Genomic DNA, 26,141 nt, shown 5'->3' with positions numbered 1-26,141 from the left:
CTCCAGTATGAGAAGGCATGAGTCGTCTATGCCTCAGGCTAAGGAAGGGGTTAAAAGACTTTTTCTGTTTGCTAAAATCTGTAAAGAAAATAAAACTTGCAAAAAACTGGGAGTGGCAGTGCATGCTTTGGAGCTGGGAGAAGGCTGCTGCTGACAATAAGTGTTTGAAAGATTCCGGGCATAAACTTTAACTATTGTAAAGGCACACTTTACAAAGATAGCATCAACTTAAGTATAACACTTCTGCCATTGATTTTTTTTATCTGCTATTGTTACAAGTAGCACTTAAAATTGCTGTGATTGAAAAGGATTAAAAAAAAGTTTATTTTTTTGTTTGCTTTGTGCATTTGACAATACTTTGTGTATAGTCATCTTCACTATAAAAGCTTAACTATAGTCAGTTTCCCCTGATTATGGGTTTTTCACAGCACAAACAAGGAGAGAAAAAACATTTATAATGAGGAAAATATGATTTTGAAATTACAAACATTGGCATAGAGAGTCAGGGGCAAATAGACTTATATTCATCGAGTTTAAGGTCAGAAGGGACTACTATATTTTCTAGTCTGACCTATAACATAGGCCATTAAATTTCCTCCAGCTACCGCTATGTCGAGCCCAATATCTTGTGTATAGATACAGCATATCTTCCAGAAATTTATCCACTCTTGATTTTGAAGAGTGGCCCCCCATTAGCATTCTTCCAGTCTTCTAGAATTTCCCCAGCATTCCAAGATTTATTTAAAAATTAACATCAGTGGGCCAGAGATCTCCTCAGCCAACTCTTTCTGGACTTTTTAGGTGTAAGTTTTCTGGACCTGCTAATTTTAAAAATGTTTATCCAAAGCAGATGTTGTCATCCTTCTTAGTTACGAAAGGACTAGAAAGTCTTTTACTATCCTTGTGTGGGGAGTAAATGATTCAGCTTCTTTTCAAATAAAGAACAGAAGTATTAATTTAACACTTCTGCCTTTAACAATTTTACCATCTCATCTTTAATAATGGGCCTATTGGATTGCTTGAATTTCTTTTGTTTCTAATATACTTTAACTCTTTATTATTCTTAGCACTGGCAGCCGTGGATTTTTCCCTAATGGCTTTAGCTTGCCTTATCAATTTTCTGCACTTCATATCTTCTAATTCATATTGATTGCTATATTTCTCTCTTTTTCCCTTGTTAAATATTGCTTTATTTTAATTGCTGCCATCACTTCAGCACTGAACCAGGATGGACTTTTAGCCAAAGTTGTCATCTTTCTTGATTGTGGAATTGTGGCTTTTTGGCCCTCTAATAAACTCTCCTTAAAACACTCCTAATTTTCATTCACATTTTTCTGTCTAATTTTTAACTCCAAATCGGTTTAGCTCATTTTTCTCATTTTTGGGAGGTTAGCCCTTTTGAATCACCAGGAATATATATCAGAGGGTGGGACACTCCTTTGCCAATACCAAATGTAATCAAGTAATGATCACAGGTCACTAGGCAATCACTTATATCCAGCCAAGTGATTAATTCATTTTTATCTATTGCAATAAGATCGAAAGTAGTTACGTTATGAACTTCACTATAAACTGAAGCTAATTCTAGCTAATTATTTGAAATTGACTAGATTTCAAGTTGGCAGTGGCTATTTAAAATTCTCTCTGTTAAATCATCTTGATTATTTCAGGCTCACTGAAGATATCTTAGAATGTAACATCACAAATAACAGATGTCTCACTGTAACCTATAATTTTATTTGTGGTATCTATACTATGAGTACTGGTATCTTCTCAGAGTATAATCTATTGCAGGGGTAGGCAACCTATGGCACACGTGCCGAAGGCGGCATGTGAGCTTATTTTCAGTGGCACTCACACTGTCCGGGTCCTGGCCACCGGTCCGGGGGGCTCTGCATTTTAATTTAAATAGACTTATAGAAAGAGACCTTCTAAAAATGTTAAGATGTATTACTGGCACGCGAAACCTTAAATTAGAGTGACTAAATAAAGACTCGGCACACCACTTCTGAAAGGTTGCCGACCCCTGATCTATTGTATGGATGCATAATGAGGAATTCTGTCATTTTTGAGTCAATCCCTGCCAAATGCAATCACAATCTAGCAGAAATATAGCTATTAAAGGATTTGATAGACAACTAGGCCCTGATCTGATATGAGTGCAGAGGTCTGCATGGGCAGAAGAGGGCCGAAATGATCAAATTTTTCAGTTGTTTTATTGCAATATAGTTTTGCTGCTGTATATCCTCTTACAGAGTACTATAGTTTCATTCATTGTTCCATTGTGATATTGCTAGTTTTAGATCCAAGTTGAGATTACATCACCCATATATATTTAGGCTTAGCCGATTTTTTTTCTTTTTTTAAAATAATTTTTACAGATAACATTGATGTTTATTTTTAAGCATTTTTGCTTTATATCTATTTCAATTTTCACAGTTGCACCAAATTATGACTTTTAAGCATTTTTTTTATTCGTATCAATTTAAATTTTCACAGTTGGAGGACATTTTGGGGCAGGGTTTCAAACAATAATTATTTAATGACAGTAGATATTGAGATTCAAACAGTTAGAACTTCATAACTGTTAAAATACAAGATATCAACATCAATATCCCTAACTAAATATCCCTAGATCATACTTTTTAAGTTTTCAAACAGAATTTTCTTACTTTACCTATTTGTAAATCTCCATTTTTATTGATGGAAATACTTTTCCATCAGTTCATGTGTGTATGGTGAAATCAACAATTATCAACACTTACCAATAAAAATCTAATCCTTCCAAGCCTATAAATACTCCTTTGCGGGTATATATGCTGTGTGCATCTAATATATGCATATGGTATATGTATACAGGTCTTTTTTGACCTGTTCCTTAAAATGATTTATTGTCTTGTTATTTTTTGTGTCCAGTAGTGGCCCCAATGTGCCACTTTCCAAACAAAAGAAGGCACATTTGCAATCAGAATGATTTATTAAGCATCTGGGGCTATAAAGCACTTTACAGAAGCTTTTTGCATTTCCTAGAATTACATGTTCATAGTCATTTACTATTCTAGCTACTGACATCATGAATTCATCTGTGGAATGCTGGTTAGACCACCAGGTAAAAGACATAATCTAAGATTTATATTCTTTGCATTCTGAAAGTTAGACCTATTGCAAATTATTAAGACAAATGGAAAGAATCAAAACAGGAGAACAAAAAACATTTGGAATCTAATTCTGCCCCTAGATAAATGGGTATAGCTCCCATTGCAGTCAAATGAAGTTGCATTCATGTAACTGAGGGCAGAATTTTGTCCTGTATGTAACCGAAAAAAATTGCACTCTCATGTCATGCACAATTGAAGACACCAGAATGATGTATTTAGAGACTAAATATTGAAGCAATGTGTTGAGACTTGGTCTCTAAATTTTAATATCTAAAAAGGACTTAACAGTCTCAAAATGTCTGGAGAAAAGCCATTGCAAAGTATTGATATTGGAGAATGTACAACATCAAGATCTTCCGTTTTTTTTTCTATTTCAGTTATCTGATTGTACTAAGGTTGGGGACTGTCTGAATTCTGAAAATCTTATTTTCTTAAACCTTCAGTCAAAAGGTTTGAAAGGAGGAGGTAAGATAAACAGTTGTCTGTTTACTTATATGTTTGGAGTTTGTGAAATGTTTTGATTAATTCTTTGGCACAGTTCTGAGTAACGCTTTTCCTTAAATGAGTAGTGGTGCTTTCTCTTTACTTGTACATCACAGCAGTCTACTCTTACTTTCTCACTACTGGGATTGTACCTAAGGAGAACCTGCAATTCAGTAGAGTGGATCATTTGGAATAAAAGAGAGGAGAGTGTCTCTTTTCAGAGAAACCATCACGTCCACATGCATTGCAACTGTACCAGGAGTGGGAATTTACCTTCATTTGGGAGGGTTTGTTTTGTTTTTCCTTTTCTTTTTCTCCTATACTGGTGATTCCTGGCTGTTTCAGTCAGTATTTCCATTCCTGTGACAGGAGAATGGGGATAGGATTTGTCTCTCTCTGGGGCGAGACTCGTGGAGAGGTGCTGGGGTCTTTTAAGTGTGGAAGTGAATGGCTTCTGAAGGTAAGAGTTCCTTGGTGAAGGATGTGATTTGTTATTGAAAAGGAGGAGAGGCCGGTGTGGTGTTGTGGAGTTTATTTGTTTATTGGTGGTTCCATCCCTGTGGCAGAAGGATGAGGGTTGACTTGATGTCCTGATGAGGGTGAGGATAGTAAAAAATTGCCTGTTGGTTTTGGTGAGGTTTTTCCCCATCTACCTCTACTTACTTGTGTCCCAGTGCTCCCAGAAGGCATGTGGAAATTGCTCATTTCTTCCCTCCTGTTGTGTGTGTGTATATGAGGTCATCAGGAGATTTTGTGAGGATGTGTGGCCTGTGATGCTTTCAGTATGCTAATGACACTCTGTTCCATTCTTTCTGTCAACAACTTTGACAGTGCTATTGATTGTCTGACCTAGTGTTTTAGGGAGCTATGGGGCATGGATGAGAGCTAGCTGGCAGAAACTTAATCCAGATAAAACTGATGCTGGAAGGAGTAGCCAGAAAGTATGATAAGAATAATTTCTCTGTCCTTGACTGAAGATATGTGCAATCTGGCGGTAGTGTTGGATCTTCAGCTATTGTTAGATGATCATATAGCAGCAGTGTCAAGAAATAATTTTTATCATCTGCATGTGGCCATAAAATGGCCACATGCTACTGTGATCCATACCTTTATCATCTCAAGAGTGGATTGCTGTATTGTTCAGTAAATGGAGCTACATTTTCAGTCAATCTAGAAATTTAAGGTGTTGCAGAATGCAGTGACCTGCCTGGCGCTTCTTAGTGATAACGCTGTTACATAAGATATACTGGCTGCCTTTGGCTTTCTGCATTGAATTTAAGGGGAATTTAACTTGACTTCAGTGTACTGGGACCTTTCTACTAGGGAGATGCCCTCTTTCTTTCTGTCTTCCTGCAACAGTGCTGCAGTTGCAATCAGCAGAGGTGCTTGAGCTGGATCCTCTCAATTTAAGAGAGAGGGGGCTGGTGGTACAGAGTTCTCTATGAAAGGCCCCCAGCTTTGGAATGAACTCCACCCCTTGATTTGAAATAGCCCTGGTAGATTGATCCTCAGATCATGCTGCAAGGTGCATCTGATGACACAGGCTGATGTGGAGGGTGGGTTTTTAATGGGGTTAGCCGAGCAAGGAGATGGGGAGTTTGTTTTTTGTAATCTTTGGCAAAGATGCCTACCTAGAACCTCGGATAGGCTCCCCTTCTTTCTGACATATGAATCAAAATAATATTATGCACAAACCGTTAAAAGAACATTATTAAGGTTGCAGTGTCAAACACACAAAAATTAGGAAATGTCAGAATTAAAGTTGTCTATGTAACCTTAATTTGCTCCTTATGCATATATATTATGATACAGTCTTTAATTACGTGATCATGCCCTTTTTTCATCAGGACCTCTGCCTTACTCAGAGCACAGGATAGATGGTGCTCATTGAAAGAGTAGATATTCAATATTTTTTTTTCCTCGTTGTCGATAAATGTCTGTCCCCATGGCTTATTTACTGCACACTATCCAGACCCTGCTCTGAAGACAGAATTATTAATTTCTTCATGGGCTTTTCTGTGGTGCTTGTCACTATAATATTTGAGAGCATCACAAATATTAAGGAATTTATTTTTACAATATCCCTTGAGGTGTGGTGGTAATTTTATCCCCATTTTACAGATGGGAACTGAGGCACAGAGAGATTAAGGTAAAAATATCCACTAATTTTGAGTTCCCAGTTTGAGACACATAGGACCTGATTTTTCTTCTTCGAGTGATGGTCTCTATTGTACTCCACTGAGGGGTTACACATAGATTCATAGATTCATAGATTCTAGGACTGGAAGGGACCTCGAGAGGTCATCGAGTCCAGTCCCCTGCCCGCATGGCAGGACCAAATACTGTCTAGACCATCCCTGATAGACATTTATCTAACCTACTCTTAAATATCTCCAGAGATGGAGATTCCACAACCTCCCTAGGCAATTTATTCCAGTGTTTAACCACCCTGACAGTTAGGAACTTTTTCCTAATGTCCAACCTAGACCTCCCTTGCTGCAGTTTAAGCCCATTGCTTCTTGTTCTATCATTAGAGGCTAAGGTGAACAAGTTTTCTCCCTCCTCCTTATGACACCCTTTTAGATACCTGAAAACTGCTATCATGTCCCCTCTCAGTCTTCTCTTTTCCAAACTAAACAAACCCAATTCTTTCAGCCTTCCTTCATAGGTCATGTTCTCAAGACCTTTAATCATTCTTGTTGCTCTTCTCTGGACCCTTTCCAATTTCTTCACATCTTTCTTGAAATGCGGTGCCCAGAACTGGACACAATACTCCAGCTGAGGCCTAACCAGAGCAGAGTAGAGCGGAAGAATGACTTCTCGTGTCTTGCTCACAACACACCTGTTAATACATCCCAGAATCATGTTTGCTTTTTTTGCAACAGCATCACACTGTTGACTTATATTTAGCTTGTGGTCCACTATAACCCCTAGATCCCTTTCTGCCATACTCCTTCCTAGACAGTCTCTTCCCATTCTGTATGTGTGAAACTGATTTTTCCTTCCTAAGTGGAGCACTTTGCATTTGTCTTTGCCTGTTTAACTCAGACCATTTCTCCAATTTGTCCAGATCATTTTGAATTATGACCCTGTCCTCCAAAGCAGTTGCAATCCCTCCCAGTTTGGTATCATCCACAAACTTAATAAGCGTACTTTCTATGCCAATATCTAAGTCGTTAATGAAGATATTGAACAGAGCCGGTCCCAAAACAGACCCCTGCGGAACCCCACTTGTTATGCCTTTCCAGCAGGATTGGGAAGTACCATGCGCACAGACTCAGAGAAATTGAAAGTAGCATCCCTTGGTCTGCGCATGCACCCTGGCCTGCTTTGTGCTTCCGTCCATTGTGATAAAGGGCGGGGAGGACAGACCACATCTTCAGTTCCTTCTATCCACTGCATGGTCTGGATCCGAACTCGTTATCCTCATCTCTGATGCACTTCTAAAAAAAGATAGTTGTACATAGTTTTTATGAGTTTTATAGTAATTTATTAGTTTTATTTTTCTTTCTTAGTTTTAATAGTTAATAATTTCAACTTGTTTTTAGATAGATTTGTGGTTTTCACTGTTCACGCCCCGCTCCCCGTACCCAGGTGTGGGTACCGGGCTGTGCCCAGGGCGCTGGGTTTCAAACTCTGTGTCTCCTACCCACGATTCTTCTCGGTCCGTGATGACCACCAGTGCTGCCTCTGCTGCCTGGGAGAAGCTCACATTGCGACAACGTGTAGTATTTGCCAATCCTTCCCCAGCCGCACCCGAGAAGGCTGGGCACTTCGCCTCCAGAAGCATCTCATGGAGCTCGCCATGAGACCACACTCGGACCCAGGCTGGGGTACCCCCCTCTACATTTGCCTGATTCAGCGAGGATCATGCCTCCCACTACTACATCTGACTCTAGTCCAGTGGAACCACCCCCACAAACACCATGGGGGCGGACTAGTTGGGAGGTAAAGAAGCACTACTATAAGTCTTCCTCCAATTCAAAGAAGATGGATGCTCCTTGTAGCAGCTCAGCCCAAGGGGACAGAGTATGTTCTATGTCCCACAGGCATGAAAAAAAGACCCATAAACAATGGGATCCTGTGGTTCTGTCAGTACTGCCATCTCTGGTACCCCACAAGACACAAGACTCTCCTGCACAGGGAAAGATCCCAGCGGTGGTACCAATGACTGGGAAAGAAAAGAATGCCTCTCACACCAGGGAGATCTGGAACCACACTCCAGGAGGTCTTTGCCTTTCCAGACCTGGAGTCACCCCCTCCATCAGGTCTCATCACTTCTAGAGAGATTATATCTCAACCAAAGGGTCCCTCATCCTTTGCACCAATGCTCTACACTCTTCCACTGGCTCCAACGGTACCGTCATTAGAATCAGAATCCTCCCCCTCTTCTCATGAGTCAGAACTGGGAGAAGAACCACCCTTATCATACCACTCTTATGCACCATCGCGGAGGCCACCACGTTCATAGCAGCACCTACTGCCTCAGCCAGCACAGAGCTACTGGTATCCCATGCTGTGGGGACCCCCACAATCTCTGTTGTATCCAGCCTACTGGCCATATTGGGGACCCTGGACATAATACTCCACTCAGAACCTGCCTGATCTGCAAGGGAACCGTCACATTCCTTCCCCCTTGAGGGATCCTTCCAGCAGGCATACGGATCTGATGGTGGAGGAAAAACTTTTTAGTCTGGTCCTAGCAATTCCACTGGAACTAGCAAGGTTTCCTTCCTCTTTTCCAGACAAGGCAGTGGCTACATCATCCCCTTCCCCACCGGATGACTTCAAGCAATTCCAGGAGCTGTTAAGGAGAGTCATGGGGGAACTCCAGATTCCTTTAGAGAAGATCCAAGCCTTCCAGCACAAGCTTCTGGATAGCCTTCACATCTTGGGACCGGCAAGAATAGCATTGCCGATTAATGAAGCCATACTGGAGCCTGCCACGGCTGTATGGCACACCCCTGCCACATGCACGGCTACCCCAAAGGAGCGGGGAAGTGCTATTATGTTCTGACCAAAGGCTCTGAATTTCTCTTCTCCCACCCACCTCCAAATTCCCTTGTAGTCCAGGCTGTTGCAGAAAGGTTCAAATAACAACACCCTTGAGCTACATCAGCCGATAAGAAGGGAAGTGTCTATATCTTCTAGGACGTAAAGTATTCTCATCTTCTAGCCTGCAATCCAGGATCACAAATTATCAGGCATTGCTAGCCAACTGTGATATGGCCTGAATTACAGTACATTTGAGGAGTTTGCTGATAACCTTCCACAACAAGATCATGCTTGTTTACAAGCATTTGTTGATGAAGGGAAGCTCATGGCCAGAACTACCCTCCAGTCTGCAGTAGATGCAGTGGATACCTCCTCCAGTGCCATGGCTACAGTGATAGTCATGCATACAGAGTCTTGGCTCCATTCTTTTTGTTTTCCTAGGGAGGTCCAGAAAACCGTTGAGAGGGAGCTCCTTTTCAACAAATCCCATCTTTTTAACCAGAAAACAGATGTATCACTACACACACTAAAGGACTCCAGGACTACTCTTCGCTCATTGGGCATCTGCACTCTGCCCCGAAACAAAAATTCCACCGCCACTCATCCACCCGACGCTACAGGTCTCTTCAGTTCTATCCTAGGAGACTTTATGAGCCCTCAAGGAAACATCAAAAGAAGCACAGGTCTCGCCTTCCAGTGGAGATCAATTCCCAGTCTTTGGCACCTCAGTCGTTTTGTCCACAAACTTAAGTTTTGTCTGGTCACGCTGGAAGCGATAATTCCATCTTTAGAGAAGGGCATGTGCTTTACGGCTCTCAATATGAAGGACACTCACTTTCACATCAATATTCATCCTGTCCACAGACATTTCCTGAGATTTACAGTGATCACCCACTATTTTCAATACAGAGTGCTCACCTTTGCGATAGCTGCCACTCCCAGAATCTTCACCGAAGTATTTTTTGAAGTAGCAGCACATCAGTTGTTATGGCTTCCTCATGTTTCCATATCTCAATGATTGACACCTAGCCGCCAGATCCAGGCAAGTTTGCGGACGATGCCAAGCTGGGAGGGGTTGCAAGTGCTTTGGAGGATAGGATTAAAATACAAAATGATCTGGACAAACTGGAGAAATGGTCTAAAGTAAATAGGATGAAATTCAATAAGGAGAAATGCAAAGTACTCCATTTAGGAAAGAAAAATCAGTTGCACACATACAAAATGGGAAATGATTGCCTGGGAAGGAGTATTGCGGAAAGGGATCTGGGGGTCATAGTGGACCACAAGCTAAATACCTTATGAGTCAACAGTGTAACACTGTTGCTAAAAAAGCAAACATCATTCTGGGATGTATTAGCAGGAGTGTTGTAAGCAAGACACGAAAAGTAATTCTTCTGCTCTACTCAACTGGAATATTGTGTCCAGTTCTGGGCACCACATTTCAGGAGGGATGTGGACAAGTTGGAGAGAGTCCAGAGAAGAGCAACAGAAATGATTAAAGGTCTAGAAAACATGACCTCTGAGGGAAGATTGAAAAAAATTGGTTAGTCTGGAAAAGAGAAGACTGAGAGGGGACATAACAGTTTTCAAGTACGTAAAAGGTTTTTACAAGGAGGAGGGAGAATTTTTTTTTCTTAACCTCTGAGGATAGGACAAGAAATAATGGGCTTAAATTGCAGTAAGGGCAGTTAGGAAAAACTTCCTAACTGTCAGGGTGGTTAAGTACTGGAATAAATTGCCTAGGGATGTTGTGGAATCTCCATCATTGGAGATTTTTAAGAGCAGGTTAGACAAACATCTGTCAGGAATGGTCTAGATAATACTTAGTCCTGCCATGAATGCAGGGGACTGGACTAGATGACCTCTCAAGGTCCCTTCCAGTCCTATGATTCTAAGAAGCCCACACATCAACCTCTTTGTTACTCAGCCTCCTTTCTTCCCCCGGAGTCAGTGTCAATGTTGAGAAATCAATCCTTGACCCCACGCAAGCAATGGACTTCATTGGAGCTACCATGAACTAGGTCTCAGCACAAGCTTACTTGCCTATGGACGGATTCCAGACACTCAACGGCATCGTAACTCACATTGTGAGCAATCCTTATGTACTGGCCAGGACTTGCTTGTCCCTCCTTGGTCATGTGGCTTTGTGTACCTATGCGACCCCCTTTGTGTGATTCCACCTCTGCTGCCTTCGACATGGCTCCAGTCTGTTTACTCACAAAACCATCACTCCATGGACTTCATGCTGACAGTCTCCGCCAAGGTACTGTCATTCCTCCAGTGGTGGACAGACCCATGTCATATATGCACGGGGGCCTTTCTTCCGTCCTCCCCGGACAAGATGATCATCAACGACGCATCCATGGTAGGCTGGGAAGCCCACATGGACGACCACATGAAAAAGGGAATATGGACTTCTCAAGAATCCAGGATGCACATAAATATCCTGGAACTCCGAGCTGTAAAAAAGGCATGCCAATCTTTTCTTCTGTTCATTCGCTCCCCATCTTGTTCACATCATGTCAGACAACACCGCCACTGTTTTCTATATCAACAAACGGGGGAAACGAGATAGGCCACTCTATGTGGAGAAGCGGTAAATCTCTGGAATTGGTGCATCAATCACCAGATCCTCTTGTCTGCAGCCTATATTCCTGGAACAAAGAATGTACTTGTGGACTCACTTAATGATTGACCACGAGTGTGAACTTCACGATTCAGTAGTACATGACATCTTCACCTGATTAGAGTCCCTGACCAGATGCCTATTCGCTTCACAGATGAACAGCAAATGCACTGTATTCTGCTTCAGGGGAGCCCTTGGCCACTGCTCCCAGAGCAACGGTCTCCTACTCTCCTGGTCAGTCAAACTCACCTACGTCTTCTCTCCACTACTGCTGCTCAGGGGTGGTGAGTTGTATGGGCCTGTTGTGCCAGCGCTCCAGCAAATTCAGGGCCTGGGGGGCCTGGCTCCAGCAACGTTTGGGGCTGGGTCTCTGCCCCGGCCCTGCCTGCTGCCCCCGCACCTCCCCCGAGCGTTCCCTGGCCACGCCTGCCACCCCCATGTACCCCCTTCCCCAAGCGTCTCCCGGCTCTGCCTGCTGCCCCCACAGTCCCCTGGAGCATCCCTGCCTGCCCTGGGCAGCGGGCAGCTGCCCCCTGCAGCTCTGCGCTGCGCTCCCTCACCAGCTACAAGGGAGCGGTGCCGGGGGCAGGCTGAGGTGGCTGCTGCACCGGAGGACGGGAGGAGGTGCATGGTAGTCCCCGCCCCCGGCAGGTAACTCCGGGTTGACTCTGGGGGGCTTATCCTGGCTGGACCTCCTAAGCAGCAGCCTGGGGGTCCTTGGGGAGTGGAGGGCCGGGGAGGGCCCCCCGCCCCCCACCCCCAGAGCTTGCTTCTGCCAGCATGGATAGGGCTTGGGGGAGTCATCCTCTCTGGCCTTCCGCCCCAGCCCCGGGGCAGCCTGCCTGCTGCACCCCAAACTCCTGATCCCCGGCCCAGCCCCACGCCTCGCACCCCCTCCCGCAGCCCAACCCTCTGTCCCAGCCCTGAGCCCGCACCCAGCACCCAAACCCCCTCCTGCACCCTTACCCGCTGTCCCAGCCCAGAGCCTGCACCCCAAACTCCCTCCCGCACCCCAACCCCCGTCCCAGAGCCTGCACCCAGCACCCAAACTCCCTCCAAGAGCCCACACCCCGCCTGCACTCAAACTCCCTCCCAGAGCCCGCACCCAGCCCAGAGCCAGCACTCAAACTCTCTTCCAGAGCTTGCACCCCTCCTATACCCAAACCTCTCCCAGAGCCTGCACCTCAAACCCCCTTCTGCACCCCAACCCCCTGTCCCAGCCCAGAGCCAGCACCCAAACTCCCTCCCAGAGCCTTAGGCAGGGGGTGGGGTTGGGACTTGGACCTGTTCTGGGCACCACCAAAAATTATACAAACCTGCTGCCCCTGCTGCTACTGCCTCGAGTGCAGCACAAGATCCAATGAGGCAAAGTGACCGTCATTCTAATTGCCCCTTGCTGGCCTAGACAATTCCAATTTCCCAGTCTCGTCCGCATGTCATCCTGCCCATCAATTCCCATCCTCAACTTCCTCTATCTGTTGACCCAGTACAACGGCGAGATCAGGCATCCCAATCCACATGCGCTCCACTTCAGGGCGTGGTATTCAGAGGGGCATCTGCTTTAGAACGGACATACTCTTCGGCTGTGCAAGACATTCTCTCCAGCAGCAGAAAGAACTCCACTAGGCAATGTTACTGAGCCAAGTAGAGATGTTTCTCATCTTGGGTTTGGCAACAAGGAGTTTTACCAGAATTGATGGGGATCCCCCTCATCCTGGATTACGTTCTGTCATTAAAATCATCAGGTCTCGCCCTCATTTCTTGGAGAGTTAATCTGGCAGCAATTAGTGTGTTCCACATTACTCCTGTGGGCATTCTGCACCAAAATATTAAAAATTCTGTGCCAAAAAATTAAAAATTATGCACACAATATTTTAAAATTCTGCATAATTCTGCACATTTTATTTGTCAAATAAATGTGGAGGCTCCAGCATGGCATTGGGGAGCACAGGCCACTGGCTGCACAGAGGTGGGAGATCACTGTGAAGCTCCCCCCCGGGGATATGGACTCAGTGGTGAGGCAGCACCCAACCCTGACACAGCGCAAGGACCGGGCCTGCCCCAGAAACACCCCAGGGCCCTTCCTCTCTGTGCCAGGTGCACCAGGTGTGGGCAGGCAGGCTCAGCAAGGCAGGATCCAAGTATGGAGGGGCTTAGTGTGGGGGGATTCAGGTGTGGGTTGAGAGGGTTCTGTGTGGAGCAATCTGGGTGCAGGTGGCTCAGTGGGAGATGCAGGTGCGGGGGATCTGGATGCTCAAGGGCTTGTGTGTGTGGGGGGGTTCTGGTGCAGCGATAATGGGACTCTACAGGAGGGTCCAGGTGAAAGTGAGGGTGAAGCTTGGCGGGAGGGTCTGGGTATGAGGGGATCTGGATGCACAGGTGGATGGGAGAGCAGCTCCCTGTGTAGGGATCCCCCCCTGCAGCTGAGGAGCAATGGGTGCAGGAAGGGGTGGGTGGGTGAGTTTGCAGAGCTTCCTGCAGCTGGGGGAGAAATCTGGGGGTGGGTGATTTACCTCTCTGCCAGCTGCCCTGGGCACCCGAAACATACTGCTGGGGAGGGTTGCTTGACCACGCTTGTGGCTTCCATTTTGCTTCTCCATCAGAAAGTCATTTTTCTGCAGGGTAGCAAAGATATCTGCGGGGGACATAAATTCTGCGCATGTGCAGTGGCGCAGAATTGCTCCAGGAGTACCACATGGAAGATTACTCTATCTTTATGCACCTGCTAACCACTAGGTTTTGGAAAAGCCTCATCAGAACCTTCTCACCCATACAAATGGTCGCACCCCAATGGGACCTGTATCTAGTTCTCTCCATGCTAATGAAGCCACCCTTTGAGCCGTTAGTATTGTGCTCCATGTCCTTCTTTTCCTGGAAAATCGCCTTCCTTATTGCTATTGTTTCCATGAGAAGGGTCGGTGAACTTGGAGCTATGATGGCAGACCCACCTTTCACGGTTTTCCACAAGGATAAAATCTCCCATGTCTACACCTCAAATTTTTACCATGGGGAAATTAGGTTTTAGTTTTTTAGTTTTTGTAGTGACTTTAATTGAATTTAATTGAAATCTACAAAAACTGAAAACTAATTTCCCCATGCTAATTTTCCCCTACTATTACTCATACCTTCTTGTCAACTGTTTGAAATGGGCCACCCTGATTAGCACTACAAAAATGATTTTTCCTCCTGTTGATAATAGCCCAGTTGAATCGAATTGTCTCGTTAGAACTGACCCCCCAGTTGGTAAGGCAACTCCCATCTTTTCATGAACGGTGTATATATATCTTCCTACTGTATTTTCCACTCCATGCATCTGATGAAGTGGTTTTTAGCCCGTGAAAGCTTATGCCCAAATAAATTTGTTAGTTTCTAAGTAGCCACAAGCACTCCTCATTGTTTTTGCTGATACTGACTAACATGGCTACCACTCTGAAACCTATTCAGTAGGGGTTTCTCTCCTCTTCCTTATTTGTATTTCCTCACCCTACTAATGTTGGGGTGACCTTCTCCTAGAAGTTACTATATTCATTATCTCAACTTATTATCATATACATCAGTTCGTTGCTATGGCACTCTTGTGGGTCAGACATCTGCAGATGTTCCCATCCTAAAATATCCAAAAGCTGGTGTTGGCTCATGTTACTGTGGCCGGCTGGTGTCATTATGAACAAACTTCCCCCTTAAACACTATTCCCAGTTCCCCAAAACTTAGGGGTGACTGTTAGGCCATTTATCTGTGTCAAAGTTAATAGGCCTCAAGCCTTGTGCTAACAGCTGTCTTACAGGATCCAGTCTTGTGGGTTCCTTGCATTATTGCTGAATAAAATAAATGCTAAAGCTAGCTCTATGGGCTACAACATGGAGGGCTGACTTAATGTTGCACAGGGATTAATTCTGGCATTTCCTAACTTCTGAGTGCTTGACCTTGCAACCAGAATGTTTTTTTAATGTAGTGTTTTGTGTGTAATTTCCTAGGTTTTTGAAAAAGCAAACTAAAAAAACCCATATTTCCACCATGTGGAATTATATTGATGCCCACATGGTTCATCAGCAGGGTTGGAACCTTTTCATCCACAGTACAGATCTCTGTCACTTGAGCTAATGGAGTAACTGATAGCAATGGTAGGCTGCCATCCTCTATGTGAACCAGCACTAGAGGGGAATGAGACAAACACTTTGCCAGTGGATTTCACGGCTATTTGCTGACAGCGAAGGAATAGTGAGACTCGAGTATCTTGGTTTCCATTTCAGGTTCTGGAGGGATGTCACAATGAATGGTCAGGTCCTAGATAAAGCACCTTAAAAACAATCCTGGCCTCCTCAGACACTACTTGTAAGTCTGATGCACAGTCAGTCCAAAAGTGTTTGAAGGCTTTGGCCACAAATAATCAAGAGTTCAATCTTGCGTCTTTTGATTCTGTGATGCAGCCTGAACACAGGTCAAATTTTCAGACAATACAGAATTACTCAAGGTAGTTAAGTCCAAAGCTGACTGTGAAGAGTTACAAAGGGATCTCGCACAGCTGGGTGACTGGGCAACAAAATGGCAAATGAAATTAAATGCTGATAAGTGCAAAGTAATGCACATTGGAAAAAATAATCCATACCATGAATACAAAATGATGGAGTATAAATTATCTCTTATCGCTCAAGTAAGAAATCTTGGAGTTATCTTGGGTAGTTCTCTGCTTAACCATCTGCTCAATGTGCAGCATCAGTCAAAAAAGCTAACCAAATGTTAGGCACCATTAGGAAATTGATAGGTAATAGGACATTAAATATCATAATGCCACTATATAAATCCATCGTATGTCCACACCTGGAATACTGTATGCAGTTCTGGTAGCTCCATCTAAAAAAGGATAATTTAGAATTGGAAAAAGTACGGAGAAGGGCAACAAAAATGATTAGAGGTCTTCCATATGAGGAGAGATTAGAAAGACTGGGACTGTTCATCTTGGAAAAGAGACGACTAAAGGGGGATATGACAGAGGTCTTAAAAATCATGAATGGTGTGGAGAAAGTAAATACGGAAGTGTTATTTACTCATTCACATAACACAAGAACCAGGGGTCGCCTAATGAAATTAATAGGCAGCAGGTTTAAAACTACCATAAGGAAGTACTTCTTCACACAACACACAGTCAACCTGTGGAACTCTTGCCATGGGATATTGTGAAATCCAAACGTATAATTTGGTTAAAAAAAAGAATTAGATAAATTCATAGAGGCTAGGTCCACCAATGGGGTAATTTAGCCATGATGCTCAGGGATGCAGCCTATGCTCTGGGTGTTTCTAAACCCTCAACTGCCAGAAGCTGGAACTGGACAACTGGAGATGGATCATTCAAAATTGCCCTGTTCTATTAATTCCCTCTGAATCATCGGTCACTGTCCACTGTTAAAAGACAAGATACTGGGCTAGATGGACCATTAGTGTGACTCAGTATGGCTTCTTTAGTAAGGAAGGCCCTGAAGCTGTCACTTGCCAACCCCAACAGGGTCAGTAAAACCCATTGTGTTGGTTACTGGAGTACGTTGAAGATTTGCCCCTACTTCCTCAACACTGTAATTCAGTGGTGAATTCTGCCAGTGTCCTGTCAAATAAGGCGTAGTTTCTCTGAATCATGGAGCCACATTTGTGTCAAGTGTAACCTGATTGACATCTCAAGCACTGCAAACTGTACTCTTGAATGAGTCATATTCTCAAGACAGTCTAATATTCGTTGACATTGATAGATTAGGTCTTTGACCTGAGAAGTTAGCAAGAAATGTTAATCAGCCTAACGTTTTCCGTCAGCTATATCACTTAGGTTGCTTCAGTTGATTTTGTGGTGCCCTCAGTGAAGTAAGCAGTGTCCCAGTATATGATAGGAAGCATCTGAACTGATTCTGTCCAGAAGATTTGCAGAGCAGCTATGTGGAATTCTTTAAACACATTCTTTAAGCATTATTGCTAAGATGCAGCCTCTAGGCAAGAATCCACACTTGCTTACAAAACCTCTTCTCAGGATAGAAGCCCTCAAACTCACCTGCCCCCTAGTCAATTTACTTCATCTTGGAGCTGTCAGTATTGTTTTATGGATATCTTATACTTCTGTATAAAACAAAAAAGTCTCTGTCTACATCAGCTGGCTGTTGCAGCTTCTTGTTCTTAAATTTTGTTTTATAGAGATATTCCTGAAGCTTTCAAGGTCCTTAAATGGTGATCTATTATAAAAGGTATCTTTAGAAAAGAGATTTTTTCTATACTGTTCTATAAAGATAGACATCATTATAGATCAACCTCTTCCCCACATACTTGAGAAATCTGTAATTGTTGCCTATTATTCTATTCCTTTTTATATACTTATGCACATTATTTCACAAACTGCTTGTAAAAGGAATAGTAGTTAGAACACCAACGAGTGCCTACTTTCCATTGTGAGGACTGGTGCATGTTCCTTGCTGGAAGCAACAGCTTTAGAATTTTGAGTTTCAAAAGTGCAGCTTTGGTCACAGGCCAGAATCTGAATCCAAGAATGTTGATACTTTCTGATGTACATCTTCAGAGAACAACTATTACACATACACCTCTACCCTGATATAACACTGTCCTCGGGAGCCAAAAAATCTTACCACGTTATAGGTGAAACCGCGTTATATCGAACTTGCTTTGATCCGCCGGAGTGCGCAGCACCCCTCCCCCCCAGCACTGCTTTACCGCATTATATTCGAATTCATGTTATATCGGGTCGCCTTATATCAGGGTAGAGGTGTAATTAATTCACTTTTATCTGCAGGCTGGACTAGCTTTTAATGTGAGTTAATACATTGACACTGCTTGTCAAAGACCTATATGGTTTAGGTCTCTAGGTTCATGACAGTCTACTTTTCTCCACCTTGTACTATCATAATAGTAAAAAACAAGTAGGATCCTCTTGCTTATATTACCTCGATTTGAACATCAGAGGGTGGAAGTAGAGTGTACTTGGGGTAAGACCTTGGTCCTGGAATTTTCTTACCCTACAGATCTGAAGCAGGCAAGGTGTGTTGACTTTTGGAGCAAGATATAAGAGCCTTCTGTTTTCACATACTTTTGTCTAAGAGGGTTAATTGTGCCATATACATATGGTTTATTTGTGTGGTGGGAGCTTTTTATGGCATTGGCACCTGGCATTGAGTGAATTTTAAAAAATAATTTTGTGCAACCCAGTAATCACATGATGAGTACAGTATAAATCTAAAATTAAATCCAGTAACAGAATGACCAATTGCTTTTTCTTTTTATATTTTTAGGCCGTTTTGGCCAAACAACTCCACCACTTGTTGATTTTCTTAAAGACATTTTAAGAAGATATCCAGAAGGAGGACAGATTCTTAAGGTATAAAATAAATTGTACTTATTATTGTTAAGTAAATATACCCCACAGATTAATGTTGTTTTAAACATTGTTAAATATGTTGTAGATTGTTTTACTTCATGAGATGTTTATTCTGATATAAGTACATATATCTTTCCATAATTTTCCATTTTGGGGGCAGTGTCAGGTGAGTTGTTGTTTTTTAGTTTATGGCCTATTCTTTTTGCTCATCACAAAAGAACTATGTATTTTGTAAAAAACATGAACAGAAACAATTGATTTTTATTGGATACTTCACTTCATAATTATTTCATGTTGATTACTGAAACAAAAAGCATCACAATGCATCTTATGTGAGGAGGCCAACTGAACCTTTAAAATTTGCTTGTTACAAAATATTCTTTACCATCGCATGTTGCAACAAATAAAATAGTAATATGAATAGAACTTATTTTAAGTTAAATTGCTTTTCTTGAATACTGTATCTGAGTAATTCCAAAAATTGCTTGTCTCACCTCTCCATAGTGTTGATATAATTTGGAAGATTATTATATTAATTTTTATTCTGAAATCTGTGATATTCTCCGATTACCTAAACCATCTCCTCCTGTTTAACCATCTGTCTCTCTCTTTAATGTATCATGACAGTACTATAAAGTAACATAGTTTAGATTAGAAGCACTTTTAAGGACTTCAGAGCAGCGATTTTGTCTGTATTTTTATTTTTCTGTAAAACAGCTAGCACAGTTTTGGAGAAATACAAATAATAATGAGTCCATCAATTCCATAGGAGCAGAAAAATATTTCTAGTAAAGAATTGAGTTGCAATAACAAGATACATGAATAGTTGTCCCTGGATGTTTAAAAATGAAAATAGTGCTAATTAAAGGTGTTGTCATATTGCCAGCTCTGGAGACTGCAGACCTATATCTCTCCAAGGGTTAGAGTATAAAGCAGGGGTCTCAAACTCCCGGCCCGCGGGCCATCTGCAGCCAGTGAGCCTCCCCAATGTGGCCTGTGGGGCTCCAGCAGTTTTGGGGCCGGGACTCTCCCTTGGCCCCACCTGCCACCCCGGGCACTCCACCCTAAGGGGCCCCGGCAGTGCAGCAGAGCTGAGCGGCGTCTGCCTGCTCGCTTCAGTGGCTGCTGGCCCCTCACTGTGGCCCAGGGGCGGGACGGGGCTGTGCCTCCGCACGCTGCCCCCGCCCCGAGCGCCCCTGCGGCCAATGGGACGCTACAGGGGCGGTAATTGGGGGCAGAAGCATGCGGAGGCCTCCCAGCCCACCCCGCCTTGGAGCCCCAGGTAAGCGTTGCACCCGCGACCCCATCCCAGAGCCTGCATCCCCACCCCATCTCCACATACCCCCTCCCGCCCCCAAACTCCCTCCCAGAGCCTGCACCCCCTCCCCACACACTCCCCAGCCTCCAAACTTCATCCCAGAGCCTGCATCCCAGACCCTCCCCCACCCAAACTCCCTCCGAGAGCCCAAGCTCTCACCCCTTCTACACCCAAACTGTCTCCCAGAACCTGCACCCCAATCCCCTACCCCAGACCTCCTCCCCCACCCAAACTCCATCCCAGAGCCTTAGGCAGGTGGGGGGCAGAGTTTTTTGGGGGAGGCGGGTTCTGGGCGGCATGAGTGACATTGGCCTGCTGGGAGGATTTGAGGACTGGCACTGGCCCTAAGGTAAAATGAGTTGGAGACCCCTGGTATAAAGGAAAAAAAACCTGTAGTACTTAGCCTACATTACCAGACTTTTTGGATATGTCAGATAAAATGATTAGCAGTGGAACAACCAACAGTTTTATTACTTATATTGTCATCACTAGGTTTCAGATTTCCCACCTTGTTAAGAAGAATGGGGCAATTAGAGCTTTTTTCCCCTCTGCAGACTTCATAAGACATCACCACATTGAAAAGTTTTCTTTGCAACCATAAAGGCTAGAAACATTTTTATTTATTTACTTACTTTTTTATTTCTGTTAAGTGAAATCTTAAATTGTGAAAGAACTTGATCAGAGCAATCGATAAGATGTATAGGTGTTCCATTTCTGTAGCACACAGTGTCCCAGTAGTGCTTCTAGGAGGAGGCCCTGACAAACCAGTCACTGGCATTTTTTTTTTTTTTTGTGGTAGGGGTTAAATTCCAGTATCAGAGTCCCAGCTGTAAATACTCTAAACTGAAGCTCTCAGGTGCCTGTGATCTGAGTTAGGTTCGGAAAGTTTTTGTCTATTCTTACAATGGGAGGAGAGAGGCAAGGTTTGCTGCCCAGAAGCCAGGGCAGGAAGTTCTAGAGCTGCCCTGTGTGTGCTGATTTGTTTGCAGAATGTTAAGGAAGTATTGACAGAAACTTTGCTGCTTTTATTTTGATTTAAGGGTTGGGAATTCTTTAAATACATAGTATTGAAATGAAACAAGCCAAAAAATGTAGTGGTTTCATAGAAAGGGCGTCGGAAGGAATGGTGGACTGCAACTATTCAAATTGATAGTAGTAATGTGTGTAGGGGTTTGATGATCTCTCTGTATCTTCCTGCACCATTGTTGATGATGATTATTATGGGCGCAACTAAGCAACACGCAGCAATTCTGTTGATACATTACTATTTGATGAACTGTGACTATTTCTCTTTCTTCTCCATCTCTCTGACCAGCTTTTAGCATGCACTTGTTGTAGTGTTGACATTAGCAAGAAGTAGTCTATGCTGTTTTTATTTAAGTTTGCCATTTGCACATATGTGGAACAGATGGGTTGTTAGAATGAAAAGTAGAGAGATTGTCTAACATCTAACTTCTTTCAAGACTATGGCAAACATGGTTTCTTCTTCTAGTGCTTGTTCATGTCAATTCCAATCAGGTGTGTGCATGCACACGTGCACGGCAGCCATAAGATTTTCCCCCAGCAATATCCGTCGGGTCGGCCTGCGTGCCCACTGGAGTCGCGTCTTCATGGCGCTTGATATAGGGCCCTGCCAACCCACCACCCCCTCATTTCCTTCTTAGTGCCAGTGATGGTTAGCTGGAACATCCCTTGCTCTTGTCTTGACAAGTGCTTTGGCAGTGTCTGTGTATATAGTCCTTACAAATAGTTAGCTTCGTGTTAGTTTAGATTAATTAGAGTTAGTTCTTACGTTTTCTTTGGGGGGTTCCCCCTCATCGCTCTCCCGGCATCGGGGCATGCTGCGGTCTCCAGGTTTCAAAACCTGCGAGGTCTGCTGCAAGTGTATGCCTAGAAATGATCCACACACTTTGTTTGAAGTGTTTAGAGGAGAGCCACCAAAAAGATTGTTGTAGGATCTGTAAGGGGTTTCACCCCAGGACGTTGAAGGACAGGGATCAACGCCTGAAAAGCCTTCTGATGGAGGCTGTGCTCCATCCCCAGTCTGACCCTGGGTCAGCAGATCCCACGCCGAGCATCTCCTCCTCAATGCGGAGCACCCCGGCGCTGTCGGCATGGGAATCGGTGCCGGGGAAAGACTCTTCTTCAAGTTTCTCTTTTAGGCCATGGCGGTGCCGGGAGTCTTTAGAAAAGATCTTTTGGTGCCTAGAAATGTATTTGGTGGTCCAATAAAAATAATGCAGTATCTAAGGACCTGCAAACACTTACACATGTGCTAAACCAGGGGTTCTCAAACTGGGGGTCAGGACCCTTCAGGGGGTCATGAGGTTATTACATGGGGGGGGGTTGCGAGCTGTCAGTCTCCACCCCAAACCTCGCTTTGCATCCAGCATTTATAATGGTGTTAAATATATAAAAAAGTGTTTTTAATTTATAAGGGGGGTCGCACTCAGAGGCTTGCTATGTGAAAGGGGTCACCACTAAAAAAGTTTGAGAACTACAGTGCTAAACTTTACTACTATGAGTAGTCCCTCCAAATGTAAGCATGTACATGAGTGTTTTCAGGATTAGGTCCTAATATACTGATACTCACACTGTTAGAATTTTTCTGTCAATTTCTGTTAGTAATGCTCTTTTGACTATATTGTCCTTTATAATAAGCCTTCTGCTCTGAGTAATTTAACAGTGCTGCAGCTAATTGTCACTTCCATATTATCCTGGATTGTATGAAAAATCAAGTATGTAAATAGAAACATAGTCCTAATCACATATTGTAGAAAACCAAATATAGAAAAATAAAAATTACATTATTCATGTTTGGGTGGTGGTGCAGGTCTAGGGAAAGGAGGTGCCTCACACTCCTAGGGATCACCCCCTTTTTATATTCTTCCTTACCTCCTTCATCCCTCAATTATTATGACTGCTCATCTGTTCAAAAGTGAGCTGGATGCTGCTCTCTTCAAAGACAGTAGTTACCGCTCTCAACAGAGCTGGAGAGAGGGGCTGCTGCAGAATAATACATGGGACTCCATACCTCCGATATCCCCCAACCCAGAGCTCAACACAGTGCCCCTGCATTGCTTCTTGCTTGATTCCAGTGTGAAAGTTACAGTGTGATCTTATCCCCTTCTTCATATGTTGCGTTACTGCTAGACTGCTGTGTTAATCCAGTTTGCGATAGTTTAATAAGGTAAAAATTTATAATTTGACATTTTTTAAATTGTGTTTGAGTATGATAGTTGCCCTCTAAAATAAAATTCAGAAATGCCTATTTTAATTTAAGCGAATTGGAGAAAATCACACTTGTTGAAAATATATTGAAACATTGTTTAGACAATGACCTATAATTATTTTCTTCATTCAAGTTTGGAAGCTATAAGTATAATATTAAAGTTAGGATGAAGCATAAAATTATTGTAATCACTTAGAGGTTATTTTGCTCTCAGGAACTGATCCAGAATGCAGAAGATGCTGGTGCCACAGAGGTTAGGTTTTTGTATGATGAGACTCAATATGGAACAGAATCTCTCTGGTCGAAGGACATGGCACAATACCAGGGTAAATATATAATTTTTAGCTCATGTTCTCTAATATGTGTGTGTGAGTCCCAATGGTTCAGTAGTCTGCCATTTATGCCCAGTAGGGCACTCATTGAATCCATGCATTCAAGGGCAGAATTTGACCCTTATGAACAACTATTCAAATTTGGGTACAGCAGATACTTTGCACAAATCCAGTAGTTAAGTGGGCCAGTAACCAATCTGCATACACAAATTAAGCCTACTAGTAATATACAATCTTAGTGCTTTAGGCTTAGGTACCTCAGGAATAGTTAGTGATAAGTATTTGGGTGGGAGTCATTCAGGGGAAATCCCAAGGTGTTGAAAGAAGTGATAGTGTTGGTAAATCATTAGTTTTACTTTCCCAGTACCCCGGCATGATAGTAGGAGGCACTAGGTTGAAAATGACAACACTCTTAATGAAATCCAGGAAATGCTAGTAGTTACCTTAAAAAAAAAGGGGAGGGGGAGGACAGCATTTCAGAGATTTTTTAGTTAAATATAAAAGCTACCTCTACTGAAACTGCAACAAGTGTGATTCTTTGCAGTTCCTCAGATAAATACTTAACTACAATGTGAAATTCTTTTGTACTCATGTCTCAAGTTAGTGGTAATATAATTCTGACAGTTGGTGTTTCTTTTTTTTTTTTTAACCCTTCAACCAAAATGAGGCCCTGTGTTTTTCTGTGGGCTAGTAGAGTGGGAGGAGGGCACTTGAGGTTTAAAAAAAAAAAGAGAGATCTGTGAAGGAGTTTGACTCGTAGGTGAACAACAGGTAGGACTAGAGAAGCAGTGTTATATGAATGACAGGTTGGGGGAATTGTACTGTAACTTTTGCCATATTGCATATTTGTTTGTATATATCTGTTTTTCTCGCCTTTTAGACTGTACACAGTTTAGGGCATGGCCTTCTATTTTTGGACAGTTCCTAATACCATGGGGCCCCAACCAATGTCTTTAAGTGCTCCTAGAATACAAATAATAATAAGACAATAGTGCTTCGTAGATTTCAAGTTGGAATCTGAGAATAACTTGCAGGTTGGGTCTAAGAAGTCTCACTGAGATCTGACAAAATGGCTGAGGTAGAATACTCTGAACTAGCATTTGTATAGTCTTGTTTTTGGGATCACATCACATTACTGGCATCACAGAGCTGAGAACTTTCTGAGGAGCTGTTTGTGTTTGGGGCACATGCATACCCTCTCATGACTGAACAATTGGAGCTCAAGGTTATAAAAGAGCTGCCCAAACTGCCTAAGTTCCCTAAGGTCATTAATCTCTTAGTATTCTACCTGAAGTCTCATTCTTACCTGGGGGAAGCTAGACTCCATACCTTAGAAGTCAAAAGTGCTTTTTGTTTTTATTTAGATAGCGCTAGTTCACTTAGGAAATTACCTAGACTTTTTAAGCTTTGGGGATTGATTTAAAGGGCATGCACTTTCCATACAATGGCTCTTTAAGTGGATTAGTCTGAGCATTGGGATGGTATACATTAGCTAGGTTAAAAATACTTGAGAGTGGTCTTATTTTGGAATATTGTGAAGGTTGCATATTAGAATCATAGAAATATCAGGGTTGGAAGGGACCTCAGGAGGTCATCTAGTCCAACCCTCTGGGAGAAGAAATACTTTGGCACCAACATTGGCATCAGTGATAATATTGGCATCAGGTGGTCTTGAAGGCAAAGGTCCTTAGTATGAGCCTGGCTCTAAAGGGACAGTTGGGAGGAGGCGTCTCTCAGAAGAGATGGAACAGTCTCCCATTGAAGAATATACTGATAGTACATTCCCTGAAGACCGAATTGGGTCTTCTTTAGTCTCTCGCCCAATGAAAAAAAAATTCCAGGAGCACATTGGGAGAATGGCTAATATCCTGCAGTTTATAAATTCATAGATTCTAGGACTGGAAGGGACCTCGAGAGGTCATCAAGTCCAATCCCCTGCCCTCATGGCAGGACCAAATACTGTCTAGACCATCCCTGATAGACATTTATCTAACCTACTCTTAAATATTTCCAGAGATGGAGATTCCACAACCTCCCTAGGCAATGTATTCCAGTGTTTAACCACCGTGACAGTTAGGAACTTTTTCCTAATGTCCAACCTAAACCTCCCTTGCTGCAGTTTAAGCCCATTGCTTCTTGTTCTATCCTTAGAGGCTAAGGTGAACAAGTTTTCTCCCTCCTCTTTATGACACCCTTTTAGATACCTGAAAATTGCTATCATGTCCCCTCTCAGTCTTCTCTTTTCCAAACTAAACAAACCCAATTCTTTCAGCCTTCCTTCATAGGTCATGTTCTCTAGACCTTTAATCATTCTTGTTGCTCTTCTTTGGACCCTCTCCAATTTCTCCACCTCTTTCTTGAAATGCGGTGCCCAGAACTGGACACAATACTCCAGTTGAGGCCTAACCAGCACAGAGTAGAGCAGAAGAATGACTTCTCGTATCTTGCTCACAACACACCTGTTAATGCATCCAGAATCATGTTTGCTTTTTTTGCAACAGCATCACACTGTTGACTTATATTTAGCTTGTGGTCCACTATAACCCCTAGATCCCTTTCTGCCGTACTCCTTCCTAGACAGTCTCTTCCCATTCTGTATGTGTGAAACTGATTTTTCCTTCCTAAGTGGAGCA

The 26,141-nt window shown here is 43.1% G+C and overlaps 1 protein-coding gene across 1 annotated transcript in view; it reads left to right on the top strand.

Annotated features, from left to right (window-relative positions):
• The window catches only part of LOC112112901 (sacsin), a 104,913-nt gene that overhangs the window by 32,530 nt on the left and 46,242 nt on the right, over window positions 1-26,141 (top strand). Inside the window, exons 3-5 of the mRNA XM_026653536.2 lie at window positions 3,536-3,623; window positions 18,541-18,626; window positions 23,391-23,502. Coding sequence (XP_026509321.1) covers window positions 3,536-3,623; window positions 18,541-18,626; window positions 23,391-23,502 — 286 coding nt within the window. The remainder of the gene's footprint in view (window positions 1-3,535; window positions 3,624-18,540; window positions 18,627-23,390; window positions 23,503-26,141) is intronic.

This window comes from Terrapene carolina, unplaced genomic scaffold (assembly GCF_002925995.2).
Source record: "Terrapene carolina triunguis isolate 2854851 unplaced genomic scaffold, T_m_triunguis-2.0 Scaffold141, whole genome shotgun sequence".
NCBI lineage: Eukaryota > Metazoa > Chordata > Testudines > Emydidae > Terrapene > Terrapene triunguis.
The sequence above is the reverse complement of the archived record's forward strand: the minus strand, read 5'-3'. Positions and strand labels throughout refer to the sequence as shown.